Consider the following 16,661-nt stretch of genomic DNA (forward strand, 5'->3'; position numbering starts at 1 on the left):
CTCTATCTGGTAGCAGAAGAGGAAGTCTGAGACATTTGAGGCATGAAAAGGATTCAATAAATTATCACTAGTGTAAAGGTGGAGGAAGACATTTGACAGAGAAAGAATATGAGCAACTTTTAGGAGCTAAGAGTGGTCCCTGGCTGACAATTAGGAAGAAAACAGAAAGTTTATTACTATAACCACAAGAATCTAAATTTGGCTAACTACTTGAAGTGGATTTTTACCCGGATCCTCCAGTTAAGAATCTGGACCAGGTAACCTTAACTCTTCACTTGTGAGACCCTAAGCTGAGCCTGCTATGTGTTCTGAACAACAGAACTGTGGGAAAACAAAAATGGGTATTGTTTTTGACCAAGAAGTTTGTGGTAATTTGTTATGGTAGCAATACAAAATTAAAATAGTTCTCAAGGGAAAATAGGTATAGCCACATTTAACATAGGTTAATAAAGAATAGAAAAGAGACAAGAGGTAATACAAAAAAGTTTAAAGATGAATTTAAAGACCAAATGTGAGACCTGAAACCACCAAAATCCTGGAAAAGAACACAAGTAGTAACTATTTTGACATCCACTATAGCAACTTCTCTCTAGATATATCTCCTGGGGCAAGGGGAACAAGAACAAAAGCAAAAATAAATGTTTGGGACTACATTAAAATAAAAAGAAACAATAAACACATCTAAAAGGCATCCCACTGAATGGGAGAAGATATTTGCAAATGAGATATCTGATAAAGATTTAGTATTCAAAATACATAAATAACTTAGATAAATTGACACCCAAAAAACCCCAAATAATCTAATTTAAAAATCAACAGAAGAAATGAACATACGTTCTTCAAAGAAGATATCCAGATGGCCAAAAGACACATGAAAAGATGCTCAACAGGGACACCTGGGTAGCTCAGTGGTTGAGCATCTGCCTTTGATTCAGGTCGTGATCCTGGGGTCCTGGGATCAAGTCCTGCATCAGGCTCATTGCAGGGAGTCTGCTTCTCCTCTGCCTGTATCTCTGCCTCTCTCTCTCTCTCTGTATCTCTCATGAATAAATAAATGACATCTTTTTTTTTAAAGAAAATATGCTCAACATCACTCATCATCAGGGAAGTGCAAATCAAAACTACAATGAGATACCACCTCATAACTGTCAGAATGGGTAAAATAAAAAACACAAGAAACAATAAGTATTGGCGAGGATGGGGAGAAAAAGAACTCTCTTGTACTGTTGGTGGGAAAGTAAACTGGTGAAGCCACTGTGAAAAAACAGTACAGAGGTTCCTCAAAAATGTTAAAAATGGAAATACCTTAAGATCCAGTAATTGCACTACTGGTTTTTTACCCAAAAAACACAAAAATAGTAATTCAAAGGGATACATGCACCCCTGTGTTTACAAGAGCATTATTTACCATAGCTAAGCTATGGAAGCAGCTCTAGAGTCCACTGGCTGATGAATGTTTAAAGAAGATGTGAAATATATAAAAAAAAAAGATGTGAAATATATATCTATATAGATATCTATATAGATATAATTCAGGCATAAAAAGAATTAAATCTTGCCATTTGTAGCAATATGGAAAGAACTAAATATAATGCTAAGGGAACTAAGTCAGTCATAGAAAGACAAATGCAATGATTTCACTCATATGTGGAGTTTAAGAAATAAAACAAATGAGCAAGGGAAAAAACGAGAGACAAATCAAGAAACAGATTCTTAATTACAGAGAACAATTTGATGGTTATCAGAGGAGAAAGCGGGTTAAAAAGGCAATGGGGATTAAGGACCGAACTTATCATGATGAACACTGGATGATGTATGTAATTGCTGAATCACTACGTTGTACACCTGAAACTAATATAACACTGTATGCTAACTATATGAAATTAAAATAAAATAAAAAATAATATTTTCTGAACTTCCAGAGAAAAAGGCCAAGACACTTACCAAAAAAAGAAAACACAAACCACAACAGCAGAGTAACATTTTCAAGAATCTAAAGGAAAGGACAGAGTATGACCCAAGATTTTATTACCAGCAAAGTTTTAAACATTAAAAAAAGAATCTAAAAAATAAAAAATAAAAAAATAAAAAAAATAAAAAAAGAATCTTAGAAAATACAATACATATAAATGCTTCCTACAAGTAGAGAATGAAAATTTTACAGTGTAATGATTGATGAGAAGGATTTAGAGAAATTTTAGTAGTGAGCATACTTAATTGATGATCTGGTACTAAAATAAAGGCAGTATTAAGTATTAGAGTTGTAAGAATAACATAAATATTACTCGCTCTGATGAAGTAGAAACAAAAACAAAAAAACTAAAAAATGCAAAGAAAAGGAAGAAAGGACATATTTACAAGTGTGATTTTTCTCTGTTCTTTGATTTATGAGAACAAAGTAAAGAGAAACACTGCATCACTTTCAAGAAATGGTTTCTGTTATTATCCTGCAGAACCACATTGGCTGTGCGAAGACGCGGGGCCCAGCTCGGCAACAGGAAGTGCACGCACCACAACAGGAAGTGCACGCACCACAACAGGAAGTGCACGCACCACAACAGGAAGTGCATACCACTGAACGCGACACCGCCAAGGAGGCGGAAGGTGCTGCCCGAGGGAACACGCAGGCGCACAAAACGCAGTGTAGCTTGACCCCTCCGCGTCGACTTCCGGCCTAATCGAGGGCAACGACGCGAGGCGGACTGAGGAAAGGCCCGGTGCAGAGGCTTCAGCCTATCCAGATACAGGTATTTGAGGGGACTTGTGAAAATTCCGTATGTTACTTTCTTGTTGGCGGGTTTCTTAGTATCAATTTTTAAGTTAAACTAGTGGTGGCTCCCACTGTGTAGTTGCGGCGCTTGTGAGACTCTGACGTGAGAGACAGTAAGTAGAGGCCTCAGGGCGCGTGGGTTTTCTCTTCTTTGTAGGGCCCCTTTTGCAGCACGATGCAGCAGGCCGTAGAACGAGCTCTGGACCGTGCGGACTATGTCATCGCGAGTGCCCAGCAGAGGCCTCCTAAAAGGAAATGCTCGTCGAGTGGGGCAGCCTCTCTGTTTGAAAAGCTCTATGACATCTACGTGGAAGAGTGTGGGAAAGAGCCCGAGGCTACGGAGGAACTGAGAAGCAACGCGAACTTGTTAGAGAAGCTGGTTAGGAGAGAGTCGTTGGCGTGTTTAGTGGTCAACCTACACCCAGGAGGGGAGGGATATTCGCTGATGCTGGAGGGGAAGCAGGGCTCCTGCTCGGAGACCATTCGGCTGCCTTACGAGGAAGGCGAGCTGCTCGAATACCTGGATGCTGAAGAGTTGCCTCCTGCCCTGGTGGATCTCCTGGAACAATCTCAGGTTAACATTTTCCACTGTGGGTGTGTCATAGCACAGGTACGGGACTACAGGCAGTGCAGCCACGGGGAGCCTGCCGGCTACCAGACCAGGCACGTTCTCCTGCGCCCCACGATGCAGACCTTAGCCTGCGACATGCAGTCCATAACCAGCGACGGCCAGCAGTGGACCGAGGAAGAGAAACTGCTGCTTGAGAGCCAGCTGATCTTGGCCACCGCCGAACCCCTGTGTCTTGACCCTTCTCTGTCAGTAGCCTGCGCTGCAAACAGGCTGCTCTATAACAAGCAGAAGATGAACACTCGCCCGATGAAAAGGAGCTTCAGGAGGTATTCCGCACCCTCTCTGACTCGCCAGCAGGAGCTGTCTCAATACCTACCTCCTCCTGAGCTGAGAGTATTGACTTCTTTCAAAAAAAGCAAAGAAAGTAAAACAAGTGAGAATTCTGACTTCATAATTTCTAAAGCAGATTATTCTGTAGATACGTGGAAACAGAGACCCTGTGACTTGGCCATCCCTTCTGAAGTGGATGTGCAGAAATATGTCAAATGGGAGAAGTTTGTTAAATATGATAACTCAAAATCAACAGTCTTGCCAGCCCATGAGGTAAAAGATGATTCTGTATTTGGATATGAAGGTGGTGATGAGTCTCAGACAACAAAGGCAACCTTCATGAAGTCGCTAAATGATCCACTTATCTCTGGAAAAAGAAAGCGACGTAAAAAAGTCAGAAATGAGAGACCGATGTCTCCTCCACACCCTTCCACAGATGACCATTCAAATAATGTGCTTCCTGGGTCCAAGAGTGATACTGAGGTTGTAATCATTCAGTCAGAGGTCTTGGTCCATCAGAAGGCCCAGTGTCCGGTCACCACGTCATCATACAGCTCCAGTGGATCAGCCAGCCCCAGCAGACTTCCTCCAGAGAAAGAAACAGAACAGCCTAAGATCTTGTCCTTTCAGTCTTCAGTCCTGGGGAAGGGAGTCAGACATCCATCTACAACCATCAAACTTCCCTCGAGCTCAGGAAAGAATTTGTCAGGTGACAGTTTTACTCCATTGCAAGGAAGCAGCTTTCTTAAATCTCCATCTCCTGTTCTTGCTTCTAAGCTACCAGGTCTTTCCCAGGTATCATCTCTGGAAGTGAATCCAGTTAGCACATTTCCTGTAGCAATCCTGTCTACTGTCAGCTCACCACAAAGAACCAGGGCCACTGAGGACATAGGTAATTCCCAGGTAACCTCTGTGGAAGTGAATCGAGTTACCATACTTCCGGCAGCCACCCTGTCTACTACCAGCTCATCACCAAGAACCCTGGTCACTCAAGTCACAGCCAGCCCCCAGAAGTCATCTATGGGAGTGATTCGAGTTACCACGCTCCCTGCAGCCACTTCATCCATTACCAGCTCATCACAAAAAAACCTGGCCACCCAAGACATGGCCGGCTCCCAGATATCATCGATGGATGTGATACCAGTCATCACACATCCTACAGCCACTTACTCTACTACCAGCTCAACACAGAGAACCCTGGCCACGCAAGGCACCACTGGTTCCCAGAAAACCTCTATGGAGGTGATTCAAGTTAGCGTGCTTCCTCCAGCAACTTCACCCACTACCAGCTCATCACCAAGAACCCTGGCCACTCAAGTCACAGCCAGCTCCCAGATATCATCTATGGGGGTGATTCGAGTTAGCACCCTCCCTGCAGCCATTTCATCCACAGCCAGCTCATCACAAAAATACCTAACCACCCAAGACACAGCTGGCTCCCAGAAATCATCGATGGGTGTGATACCAGTTATCACACTTGCTGCAGCCACTTACTCCACTACAAGCTCAACGCAGAGAACCCTGGCCAGCCAAGGCACCGCTGGTTTCCAGAAACCCTCTATGGAAGTGATTCGAGTTAGCGTGCCTCCTCCAGCCACTTTGTTGACCACAAGTGCATCACAAAAAAACCTGGCACACCAAGACACGGCCGGATCCCAAAAATCATTGAAGGATGTGATACAAGTTATCACACTTCCTGCAGCCATTTACTCTACTGCCATCTCAACACAGAGAACACTGGCCAGCCAAAGCATCACCGGTTCTGAGAAACACTCTATGGAAGTGATTCGAGATAGCGTGCTTCCTGCAGCCACTTCATCCACTACCAGCTTGTCACAAAGACCACTGGCCCCCCAAGTCATAGCCAGCTCCAAGGAATCATCTATGGAAGTGATTAAAGGTAGCACACTTCCTGCAGCCACTTCATTCACTACGGGCTCATCACAAAGACCGCTGGTCCCCAAAGTCACAGCCAGCTCCCAGAAATCATCTACGGATGTGATTCGAGTTAGTGCGCTTCCTCCTGCCACTTTGTCCACCACCAGTTCATCAGAAAGAAACCTGGTCCACCAAGTCATGGCCAGCTCCCAGAAATCATCTACAGAAGGGATTCGAGTTAGTGTGCTTCCTGCAGCCACTTTATGCACTACCAGTTCATTACAAAGACCGCTGGCCCCCAAAGTCACAGCCAGCTCCCAGGAATCAGCTACAGAGGCGATTCGCGTTATCACACTTCCTGCAGCCACTTTATGCACTACCAGCTCATCACAAAGACCGCTGGCCCCTCAAGTCGCAGGCAGTTCCCAGAAATCATCTACAGAAGTGATTCGAGTTAGCACACTTCCTGCTGCCACCCTGTCTGCTACCAGCTCATCACAAAGAACCCTGGCCCCCAAAGTCACAACGAGATCCCAGAAATCATCTACGGATGTGATTCGAGTTACCATGCTTCCTCCAGCCTCTTTGTCCACTACCAGCTCATCACAAAGACCTCTGGCCCCCCAAGGCACTGCAGGCTCACAGAAACCCTCTATGGAAGTGACTCGACTTAGTGTGCTTCCTTCAGCCACTTTCTCCACCACCAGTTCATCAGAAAGAAACCTGGTCCCCGAAGTCATGGCCAGCTCCCAGAAATCATCTACAGAAGCGATTCGAATTAGTGTGCTTCCTGCAGACACTTCATGCACTACCAGCTCATTACAAAGACCACTGGCCCCCACAGTCACAGCCAGCTCCCAGGAGTCAGCTACGGAAGTGATTCGAGTTAGCACCCTCCCTGCAGCCACTTCATCCACTACCAGCTCGTCACAAAAAAACCTGGCCACCCAAGAAACGGCCGACTCCCAGAAGTCATCGAAGGATGTGATACCAGTTATCACACTTTCTGCAGCCACCATGTCTGCAACCAGCTCATCACAAAGAACCCTGACCCACAAAGTCACAGCCAGCTCCCAGAAATCATCTACAGAAGTGATTCCTGATAGCACGCTTCCTCCAGCCACTTTGTCCAGTACAAGCTCATCACAAAGACCGCTGGCCATGCAAGGCACCGCCAGCTCCCAGAAACCCACTATGGAATTGATTCGAGTAACTGTGCTTCCTCCAGGCACTTTGTCCACCACCAGTTTATCAGAAGGAAAGCTGGTTCCTGAAGTCATGGACAGATCCCAGAAATCATCTACAGAAGTGATTCGAGTTAGTGTGCTTGCTGCAGCCACTTCATCCACTACCGGCTCATCAGAAAGACCACTGGCCGCCCTAGACAGAGCCAGCTCCCAGAAACCCTCTGTGGGTGCGATTCGAGTTAGTGTGCTTCCTCCAGCCACTTCATCCACTACCAGCTCATCACAAAGACCACTGGCCCCCAAAGTAACAGCCAGTTCCCAGAAATCATCTACAGCAGTGATTCAAGGTAGCACGCTTCCTCCAACCATTTTGTCCACTACCAGCTCATCACAAAGACCTCTGGCCACGCAAGGCACCGCCAGCTTCCAGAAACCCTCTATGGAGGCGATTCGAGTTAGAGTGCATCCTCCAGCAACTACATCCACTAGCAGCTCATCACAAAGACCGCTGGCCCCCAAAGTAACAGCCAGCTCCCTGGAATCACCTTCGGAAGTGTTTCGAGTTATCACACTTCCTGCAGCCACTTCATCCACTACCAGCTCATCACAAAGAGCAGTGGCCCCCCAACTCACAGTCAGTTCCCAAAAATCATCTACAGAAGGGATGCAAGTTAGCACACTTCCTCCAGCCACTTTTTCCACTACCAGCTCATCACAAAGACCTCTGGCGACGCAAGGCACCGCCAGCTCCCAGAAACCACCTGTGGAAGCGATTTCAGTTAGTGTGCTTCCTCCAGCCACTTCATCCACTACCAGCTCATCACAAAGACCGCTGGCCCCCAAAGTTACAGCCAGCTCCCAGGAATCAGCTCCGGAAGTGATTCCAATTAGCACGCTCCCTCCGACCATTTTGTCCCCTACCAGCTCATCACAAAGACCTCTGGCAACGCAAGGCACCACCAGCTTCCAGAAACCCTCTGTGGATGTAATTCAAGTTAGAGTGCTTCCTCCAGCCACGTCATCGACTAGAAGCTCATCACAAAGAGAGCTGGCCCCTCAAGTCACAGCCAGTTCCCAGAAATCATCTACAGAAGGGATTCGAGGTAGTACGCTTCCTCCAACCATTTTGTCCACTACCAGTTCATCAAAAAGACCTCTGGCCATGCAAGGCACCGCCAGCTCCCTGAAACCCTCTGTGGAAGCAATTCGAGATAGTTTGCTTCCTCCAGACACCACTTCCATGACCAGCTCATCACAAAGACCGCTGGCTCCCAAAGTGACAGGCAGCTTCCAGGAATCAACTACGGAAGTGATTCGAATTATCACATTTCCGGCAACCACATCATCCACTACAAGCTCATCACAGAGACCACTGGCCCCCAAAGTCACAGCCAGCTCCCAGAAATCATCCATGGCTATGATTCGAGTTAGCACTCTTCCTCCAACCATTGTGTCCACTACCACCTCCTCACAAAGACCTCTGGCCTCGCAAGGCACCAGCAGCGCCCAAACACCTTCTGTGGAAGTGATTCGAGTTAGTGTGCTTCCTCCAGCCACTTCATCGACTATCAGCTCATCACAAAGACAGGTGCCTCCTCAAATCACAGCCAGTTCCCTAAAATCGTCTACAGAAGTGATTCAAGATAGCACACTTCCTCCAACCATTTTGTCCACTACCAGTTCATCACAAAGACCTCTGGCCATGGAAGGCACCCCCTGCTCCCAGAAACCCTCTGTGGATGTGATTCGAGTTAGTGTGCTTCCTCCATCCACTTCATCGACTACCACCTCATCACAAAATCCACTGGCCTGCAAACTCACAGCCGGCTCCCAGAAATCATCTACGGCTATGATTCGTATTAGCACTCTTCCTCCAACCATTTTGTCCACTACCAGCTCATCAGAAATGCCTCTGGACATTCAAGACACCACCAGCTCCCAGAAACCCTCTGTGGATGCGATTCGATTTAGTGTGCTTCCTTCAGCCACTTCATCGACTACCAGCTCATCACAAAGACGGCTGGCCCCCAAAGTAACAGCCAGCTCCCAGAAATCATCTACAGAAGTGATTCAAGATAACATGCTTCCTCCAACCATTTTGTCTACTACCAGATCATCACAAAGACCTCTGGCCATGCAAGGCACCGCCAGCTTCCAGAAACCCTCTGTGGATGCGATTCGAGTTAGAGTGCTTCCTTCAGCCAATTCATCGACTACCAGCTCATCACAAAGACCGCTGGCCCCCATAGTAACATCCAGCTCCCAGGAATCATTTACAGAAGTGATTCAAGATAGCACGCATCCTCCAACCATTTTGTCCACTACCAGTTCATCACAAAGACCACTGGCCATGCAAGGCACCACCAGCTCCCAGAAACCCTCTGTGGATGCGATTCGAGTTAGTGTGCTTCCTCCAGCCACTTCATCGACTACCAGCTCATCACAAAGACCACTGGCCCCCAAACTCACAGCTGGCTCCCAGAAATCATCTACGGCTATGATTCGAATTAGCACTCTTCCTCCAACCATTTTGTCCACTACCAGCTCATCAGAAATGCCTCTGGACATTCAAGACACCACCAGCTCCCAGAAACCCTCTGTGGATGCGATTCGATTTAGTGTGCTTCCTCCAGCCACTTCATCGACTACCAGCTCATCACAAAGACCACTGGCCCCCAAACTCACAGCTGGCTCCCAGAAATCATCTACGGCTATGATTCGAATTAGCACTCTTCCTCCAACCATTTTGACCACTACCAGCTCGTCACAAACACCTCTGGCCACGCAAGGCACTGCCAGCTCCCAGAAACCCTCTGTGGATATAATACGAGTTAGAGTGCTTCCTCCAGTCACTTCATCGACTACCAGCTCATCACAAAGACCGCTGGCCCCCATAGTAACATCCAGCTCCCAGGAATCATCTACAGAAGTGATTCAAGATAGCACGCTTCCTCTAACCATTTTGTCTACTACCAGTTCATCACAAAGAGCTCTGGCCACGCAAGGCACCACCAGCTCCCAGAAACCCTCTGTGGAAGCAATTCGAGTTAGTGTGCTTCCTCCAGGCACTTCATCGACTACCAGCTCATCACAAAGACCGCTGGCCCCCATAGTAACATCCAGCTCCCAGGAATCATTTACAGAAGTGATTCAAGATAGCACGCATCCTCCAACCATTTTGTCCACTACCAGTTCATCACAAAGACCACTGGCCATGCAAGGCACCACCAGCTCCCAGAAACCCTCTGTGGATGCGATTCGAGTTAGTGTGCTTCCTCCAGGCACTTCATCCACTACCAGCTCATCACAAAGACTGCTGGCCCCCAAAGTCACAGCCAGCATCCAGAAATCACCTACGGCTATGATTCGAATTAGCAGTCTTCCTCCAACAATTTTGACCACTACCAGCTCGTCAGAAACACCCCTGGCCACGCAAGGCACTGCCAGCACCCAGAAAACCTCTGTGGTAGCGATTCGAGTTAGTATGCTTCCTTCAGCCACTTCATCCACTGCCAGCTCATCACAAAGACCGCTGATCCCCCAAGTAACAGCCAGTTCCCAGAAATCATCTATAGAAGTGATTCAAGGTAGCACGCTTCCACCAACCATTTTGTCCACTACCAGCTCATCACAAAGACCTCTGGCCATGCAAGGCACCGCCAGCTCCCAGAAACCCTCTGTGGAAGCAATTCGAGTTAGTGTGCTTCCTCTATCCACTTCATCAACGACCAGCTCATTACAAAGACCGCTGGTCCCCAAAGTAACAGCCAGCTCCCAGGAATCAGCTTCGGAAGTGTTTCAAGTTATCACACTTCCTGCCGCCATTGAATCCACTACCAGCTCATCACAAAGACCGCTGGCCTCCAAAGTCACAGCCAGTTCCCAGAAATCATCTACAGGAGTGATTCAAGATAGCACGCTTCCTCCAACAATTTTGTCTACTACCAGTTCATCACAAAGACCTCTGGCCACACAAGGCACTGCCAGCTTCCAGAAACCCTCTGTGGATGCAATTCAAGTTAGAGTGCATCCTCCAGCCATTTCATCTAGTACCAGCTCATCACAAAGATGGCTGGCCCCTCAAGTCACAGCCAGTCCCCAGAAATCATCTACAGAAGTGATTCAAGATAGCACGCTTCCTCCAACCATTTTGTCCACTACAAGCTCATCACAAAGACCTCTGGCCATGCAAGGCACCGCCAGCTCCCAGAAACCCTCTGTGGAAGCAATTCGAGTTAGTGTGCTTCCTCCAGCCACTTCATCAACTACCAGCTCATTACAAAGACCGCTGGCCCCCAAAGTCACAGCCAGCTCCGAGGAATCAGCTTCGGAAGTGTTTCGAGATATCACACTTCCTGCTGCCACTGAATCCATTACCAACTCATCACAAAGACCACTGGCCCCCCAAGTAACAGCCAGTTCCCAGAAATCATCTACAGGAGTGATTCAAGGTAGCAAGCTTCCTCCAACCATTTTGTCTACTACCAGTTCATCCCAAAGACCTCTGGCCACACAAGGCACTGCCAGCTTCCAGAAACCCTCTGTGGATGCAATTCAAGTTAGAGTGCATCCTCCAGCCACTTCATCAACTACCAGCTCATCACAAAGACCGCTGGCCTCCAAAGTAACAGCCAGCTCCCAGGAATCAGCTTCGGGAGTGTTTCGAGATATCACACTTCCTGCCACCACTTCATCCATTACCAGCTCATCACAAAGAGCAGTAGACCCCAAAGCCACAGCTAGCTCCCAGAAATCATCTACGGATGTGATTCGAGTTAGCACGCTTCCTCCATCCATTTTGTGTACTCCCAATTCATCCCAAAGACCTCTGGCCATGCAAGGCACTGCCAGCTCCCAGAAACCCTCTGTGGATGCAATTCAAGTTAGAGTGCTTCCTCCAGGCACTTCATCAACTAACAGCTCATCACAAAGACCGCTGGCCCCCATAGTCACAGTCGGCTCCCAGAAATCTTCTACAGAAGAGATTCGAGTTAGCTCGCTTCCTCCAACCATTTTGTCCACTACCAGTTCATCACAAAGACCACTGGCCTCACAAGGTACCACCAGCTCCCAGAAACCCTCTGTGGATGCGATTCGAGTTAGTGTGCTTCCTCCAGGCACTTCATCCACTACCAGCTCATCACAAAGACCGCTGGCCCCCAAAGTCCCAGCCAGCACCCAGGAATCATCTACTGAAATGATTCGAGTTAGCACACATCCTGAAGCATCTCTGTCCACCAGCAGCTCATCACAAAGAACTCTGGCCACCGAAGGCACTGCCAGCTACCAGAAACCTTCTGTGGAAGTCATTCGTGTGAGCATGCTTCCTCAGCCATTTCGCACAGTACCAGCTCATCACTAAGAACTCTGGCCACCCCGGTCACGGCCAGCCCCCAGCAATCCTCTATGGAAGTGAATCAAATTAGCACACTTCCTCCAGCCACTTTGTGTACTATAAGCTCATCACAAAAAACCCTTCCCCCAAGGTCACAGCCAGCTCCCAGAAATCATCTACAGATGTGATTTGAGTTAGCACACTTCCTCCAGCCACTTTGTCTATTGTCAACTCATCACAAAGAACCCTGGCCCCCCAAGTCACAACCAGCTCCCAGAAATCTTCTATGGATATGGTTTGAGTTAGCATGGTTCCTGCCTCTGCTCTGTCCACTACCAGCTCATCACAAAGAACCCTGGCACCCCAAGTCACAGCCAGCTCCCAGAAACCATCTACAGATGTGATTCACGTTTGGACTCTTCCTCCAGCCACATTTTCAACTACCAGTTAATCGCAAAAAACCCTAACCACCCAGTGTCTTGTCCCTTCCCAGAAATCATCTGTGGAAGTGAATTGAGTTAGCACATATCCTGCAACCTCTTTGTCTACCAGCTCATCACAAAGCGGCCCGGCCACCTCAGTCACAGCCGACTCCAGTGGCCAAAACATCATCAAAGTGGTGGGCCCTCGTTATGGAGTCCAGGCTTTGGGGAGTGGATCTGGTTCTGGGCAAGGCTCTACCTCTGGGACCACAGCTCCTTCGGGAACCAAGCCCAGTAGCCTGCCTTCGGGAGCTCAGCCACCACAGGCTCCTTCTCAAGTAGGTGTTCAATTTATTTTAAAAATTGCCTCAAATATTAGGCCAGTAACTGTACTCCAGCTTCCAGAAAGTTCTCTCCTTTTGAACACCCAGCAGCAGCCTCAGCAACAGTGGCTTTATCAGTTGATTCCACAACAACCTCAGCAACCCACTACTTCTAGTCAACAGCCCACAACTTCCTGTCCTCAGCAGCCAGTGCCACAGGGTTCAAGTGCAGAAGGTTCATCTGGTCAGAGAGCAGCCTCATCTGCTCAGCAAGACATTGTCCTTAACCTCCCTGGAGCAGGAAGTTTTCTGCAGCCCCAGGCAGCAGTGGTGGTGCCTTTAGGCTCTGTGGAGAGCCAGAAAACATCGGAGCAGAGCCATCCTGGGCAAACAGTACAGCTGTCCCCTGCCTCACAGCCACAGCCCAAGCAGCAGGTACAGTTGAGAATTTTGCAGGGCCCAGTGGCTGTGGCAACTGCAGTCGCCCAGACAGCTCAGCTACATCCACTTAGTGAGCAGACAGCAAACCAGTCAAAAGGTAAAATGAAGAGAAGCACATCAACTACTCCAGAATCCTAGATCTTACATCACTTTTCTTTCTGTTTCTAAAAAAGCAAGACAAAAACATTGAAGCAAAGGGTTTCTGAATTTTTACTTCGTCTTTAATGTCTCAGTATTTGAACTGCTGGGTATACAAACCATACAGAAGCACAACCTAGTGCTTTTGATATAAAAACAGGGAAATGGTTTAATGAAAAAACAAATGAATGGATGGACTTTGATGTTAACCACCATCAGGTCAATATCCCAGCTCTGCAATTTGTCAACTTTAAGCCTATTTCCTAACTTCACTGAGTCTCCATTTCTTTATCTGTAAACTATGAATAGGAATAATCACTTGTTAAGTTTATTGTCAAGGTTAATGTAAGACATTAAATATTGAAATTGAAGTATTTTAATATAAATAGCAAATATTTGAAAGAAATAAACATAAGTATTTATGCTTAAAATAAACTATAATAATAATGTTAGTCCAAATAACAGTATTGTTACATTACATAAAAGCCAACCTTGGAATCAACAGCAAATATGCCACAGGAACTTAATTATTCAAAAAAAACCACACTAGACTTTTAAATGTATAAATTATACATGTACACATTTTTGAGATTTTCAAAGTACATAGATATAGGTACAGCTATAGACATATATATATAGATATAGAGATTTTAATCCTCTATTAAATAAACAGTAGCCTTTTTACTCTACCTAGATGCCCCACATTTTGAATTCTCTCTCTGTCTGATAAAACTGGATGCATTAGGCACTTGTAATTTCGTTCTTCAGTAATTGAGGAATGATTTGGATATATGACTCAATATCATTTGCCAGACAATATTATTCAAATGCATTATTCATGTGGTGCTTATTATTTTGCAAACATTTCATAATATACAAATGCACCTGCTATCTGCCTCTTGCTCCTCTATTCTGTCTCAATTATTTTGTCCCCATCAGACAAGATAATAATCACAAGAGAGAAAAGGCAAAAGTTTCTTGACTTATAATGGACAAGTAAATGAAAATTGTGAAGTTTAGATGAACTGGTGAAACAAACTACAACAGGGAATTATAGAGACAAGAATAAATAATTGTGATATGAAAATATCTTTAATATAGCTGCTAATTTAAAATGATTTCTGCAGCTCATAAACAGTATATTTTATGATAGCAGTGTACAGTAAGAAACTTAATGGCTACATTAAAACCCCTTCCTCCCCAATTTAAGTGAATTCATAAATGTGGATAATACTTTTAAAACACTTATATGTAGCGGCACTTGAGTGGCTCAGTTGGTTAATCATTCGACTCTTGCTTTCTGGTCAGGTCATGATCTCAGGGTCCTGAGGCAGAGCCCTGCCCTCAGCAGGGAATCTGCTTCTCCCCTCCTCAAATAAATAAATCTTTTAAAAAATAAAATAGAATACTTATTTAGGTGACAAAAATGTCACCTTCAGGAGTTTTTGGAATCGAAGTTTGCTTGAAAAGAATGAGCTATTGGAAACATCATAAAATATATTTGTTAACATTATATGGTCTCATTCATTTGGGGAATATAAAAAATGGTGAAAGGGAATAAAAGGGAAAGGAGAAAAATGAGTGGGAAATATCAGAAAGGGAGACAGAACATGAGAGATTCCTAACTCTGGGAAACGAACAAGAGGTGGTAGAAAAGGAGGTGGGCGGGGGGTGGGGGTGACTGGGTGATGGGCACTGAGGGGGGCACTTGATGGGATGAGCACTGGGTGTTATTGTATATGTTGGCAAATTGAACACCAATAAAAATAAATAAAAAATAAATAAAATATATTTGTTAAACATTTGCTTTTGTTAAAAGACTTTATTTTATTGTAATATTTGCTATTTCAGACATCCACTTAGATGATTGGTAAACATCTTTCATTTTGCATGCTTATGTATGACGGCATTCATCACTTCCCTGAGCCTACCAGTGTCTTGACTGTTTGGTGTTAGAATAATTCAGAAAGTAACTGAATTAATTACCAAGTAGTTTTAAATACTTTTAAGAACAAAATCTATCTGCATACTCTTACCCCTAACTACTTCCATTGGGTTTATGGGTTTTGAGGGATTCTTAGAGAAGTTCTCAGACTTCCTTCTTTTTTAAAATTTAATCTTACTTCAATTTAATTAATTAACATATAGTATATTATTAGTTTCTGAGGTAGAGTCAGACTTTCTTCTTAACAACCAAACAACCAAATGTAAGGTAACACTATGAAAAAGTAGGGGGCAGAATGTGTCCTAACACTAGCAAATAGATTTCCAATAAAACATTTTCATCTGTGACATTTCATCAGGTGTCACAATGCATTGCCAAATACCTTTCCCTGCATGGCATACTATATAGAATTAAATTCAAACTATTTTGTTTGGCTATTTGAGGTCTTTTTTGACCTAGGTTTGGCTTGTCTGTCTTACAATTTTCTACCATTTCCCCATTCACAGTTGTGACTTTGGCGGCATTTAAACCACTGGTGCTCCTGATGTGCTGGATTGTTCCTTGCTCCCATGTTTTGGTGGAGACCTTAAGTGGAACCTCCTTTCCATTCTGTGCTCGTAGTGTAATGCTTTACCATTGCTCTGGAATCTATTTCTGTAGCATCCCTTATAACAGCCCCCTTCAAACTCTTTCAAAAGATTATTTATGGATCAAATATAGTAGTAAGTATAAAGAAAAATAAGAATTGAAAATGTACTTTGATATAAGAATCCTTTTCAGATTTTTATTTTTTCAAACATAGATTGTATAACTTTGCATGAACTTTATAGCATTAGTATTTTTATTTGATTAAAAATTTGCTATATATGTATAATCCTAAATATATGTAATACATATTTATATTCTGTGTATTGAATGCCACAATAGTCTTTTTAAAACATCAAAAGAATAGTGAATGGGAATTATTATTGTAAAAATCTGATATACACAATAGTAGTATTTTTATCAGTATTTAAATGTAATTTCTCTTTAAGCAGAGGTTAAAATGATACATGTAAGAAACAAGAAAATTAAATGCAGTTTTTTTTGTTGTTTTCTTGGCTTTAAACCAAGAAAATATTCCTAAAGTTACGACCCAGTCATAGGTCATTCTGATGAAATATAACAGAGCAGAAAAAATTTCTTCTACAAAATTTTAAAGCCAAACTGATGAACAACAAGAAGAAAAATGAATAAGACTCTCCTTACCCCATTTCTTGTGCATTTGTATTTCTTAAAAGTTTTGCATTCTGGGCATACACTCATCTATGCAAATAAAACA

The 16,661-nt window shown here is 44.7% G+C and overlaps 3 protein-coding genes across 3 annotated transcripts in view; 2 read left to right on the plus strand and 1 right to left on the minus strand.

Moving 5' to 3' along the window:
• IL1RAPL1 (interleukin 1 receptor accessory protein like 1) overlaps positions 1-16,661 on the minus strand; it is a 1,256,301-nt gene that overhangs the window by 574,074 nt on the left and 665,566 nt on the right. The window lies entirely within an intron of this gene.
• LOC140627369 (transcription factor SPT20 homolog) lies at positions 2,932-15,074 on the plus strand. Its single transcript, XM_072815608.1, has 3 exons — positions 2,932-4,466; positions 6,087-6,177; positions 12,653-15,074. The coding sequence occupies exons 1-3, from the start codon at positions 2,946-2,948 to the stop codon at positions 13,393-13,395; spliced, it is 2,355 nt and encodes a 784-aa protein (XP_072671709.1). The 5' UTR covers positions 2,932-2,945; the 3' UTR covers positions 13,396-15,074.
• LOC140627844 (uncharacterized) lies at positions 6,204-12,792 on the plus strand. The gene has a single exon (XM_072816406.1). The coding sequence runs from the start codon at positions 6,204-6,206 to the stop codon at positions 12,096-12,098; it is 5,895 nt and encodes a 1,964-aa protein (XP_072672507.1). The 3' UTR covers positions 12,099-12,792.

Source organism: Canis lupus, chromosome X (assembly GCF_048164855.1).
Source record: "Canis lupus baileyi chromosome X, mCanLup2.hap1, whole genome shotgun sequence".
Classification (NCBI taxonomy): domain Eukaryota; kingdom Metazoa; phylum Chordata; class Mammalia; order Carnivora; family Canidae; genus Canis; species Canis lupus.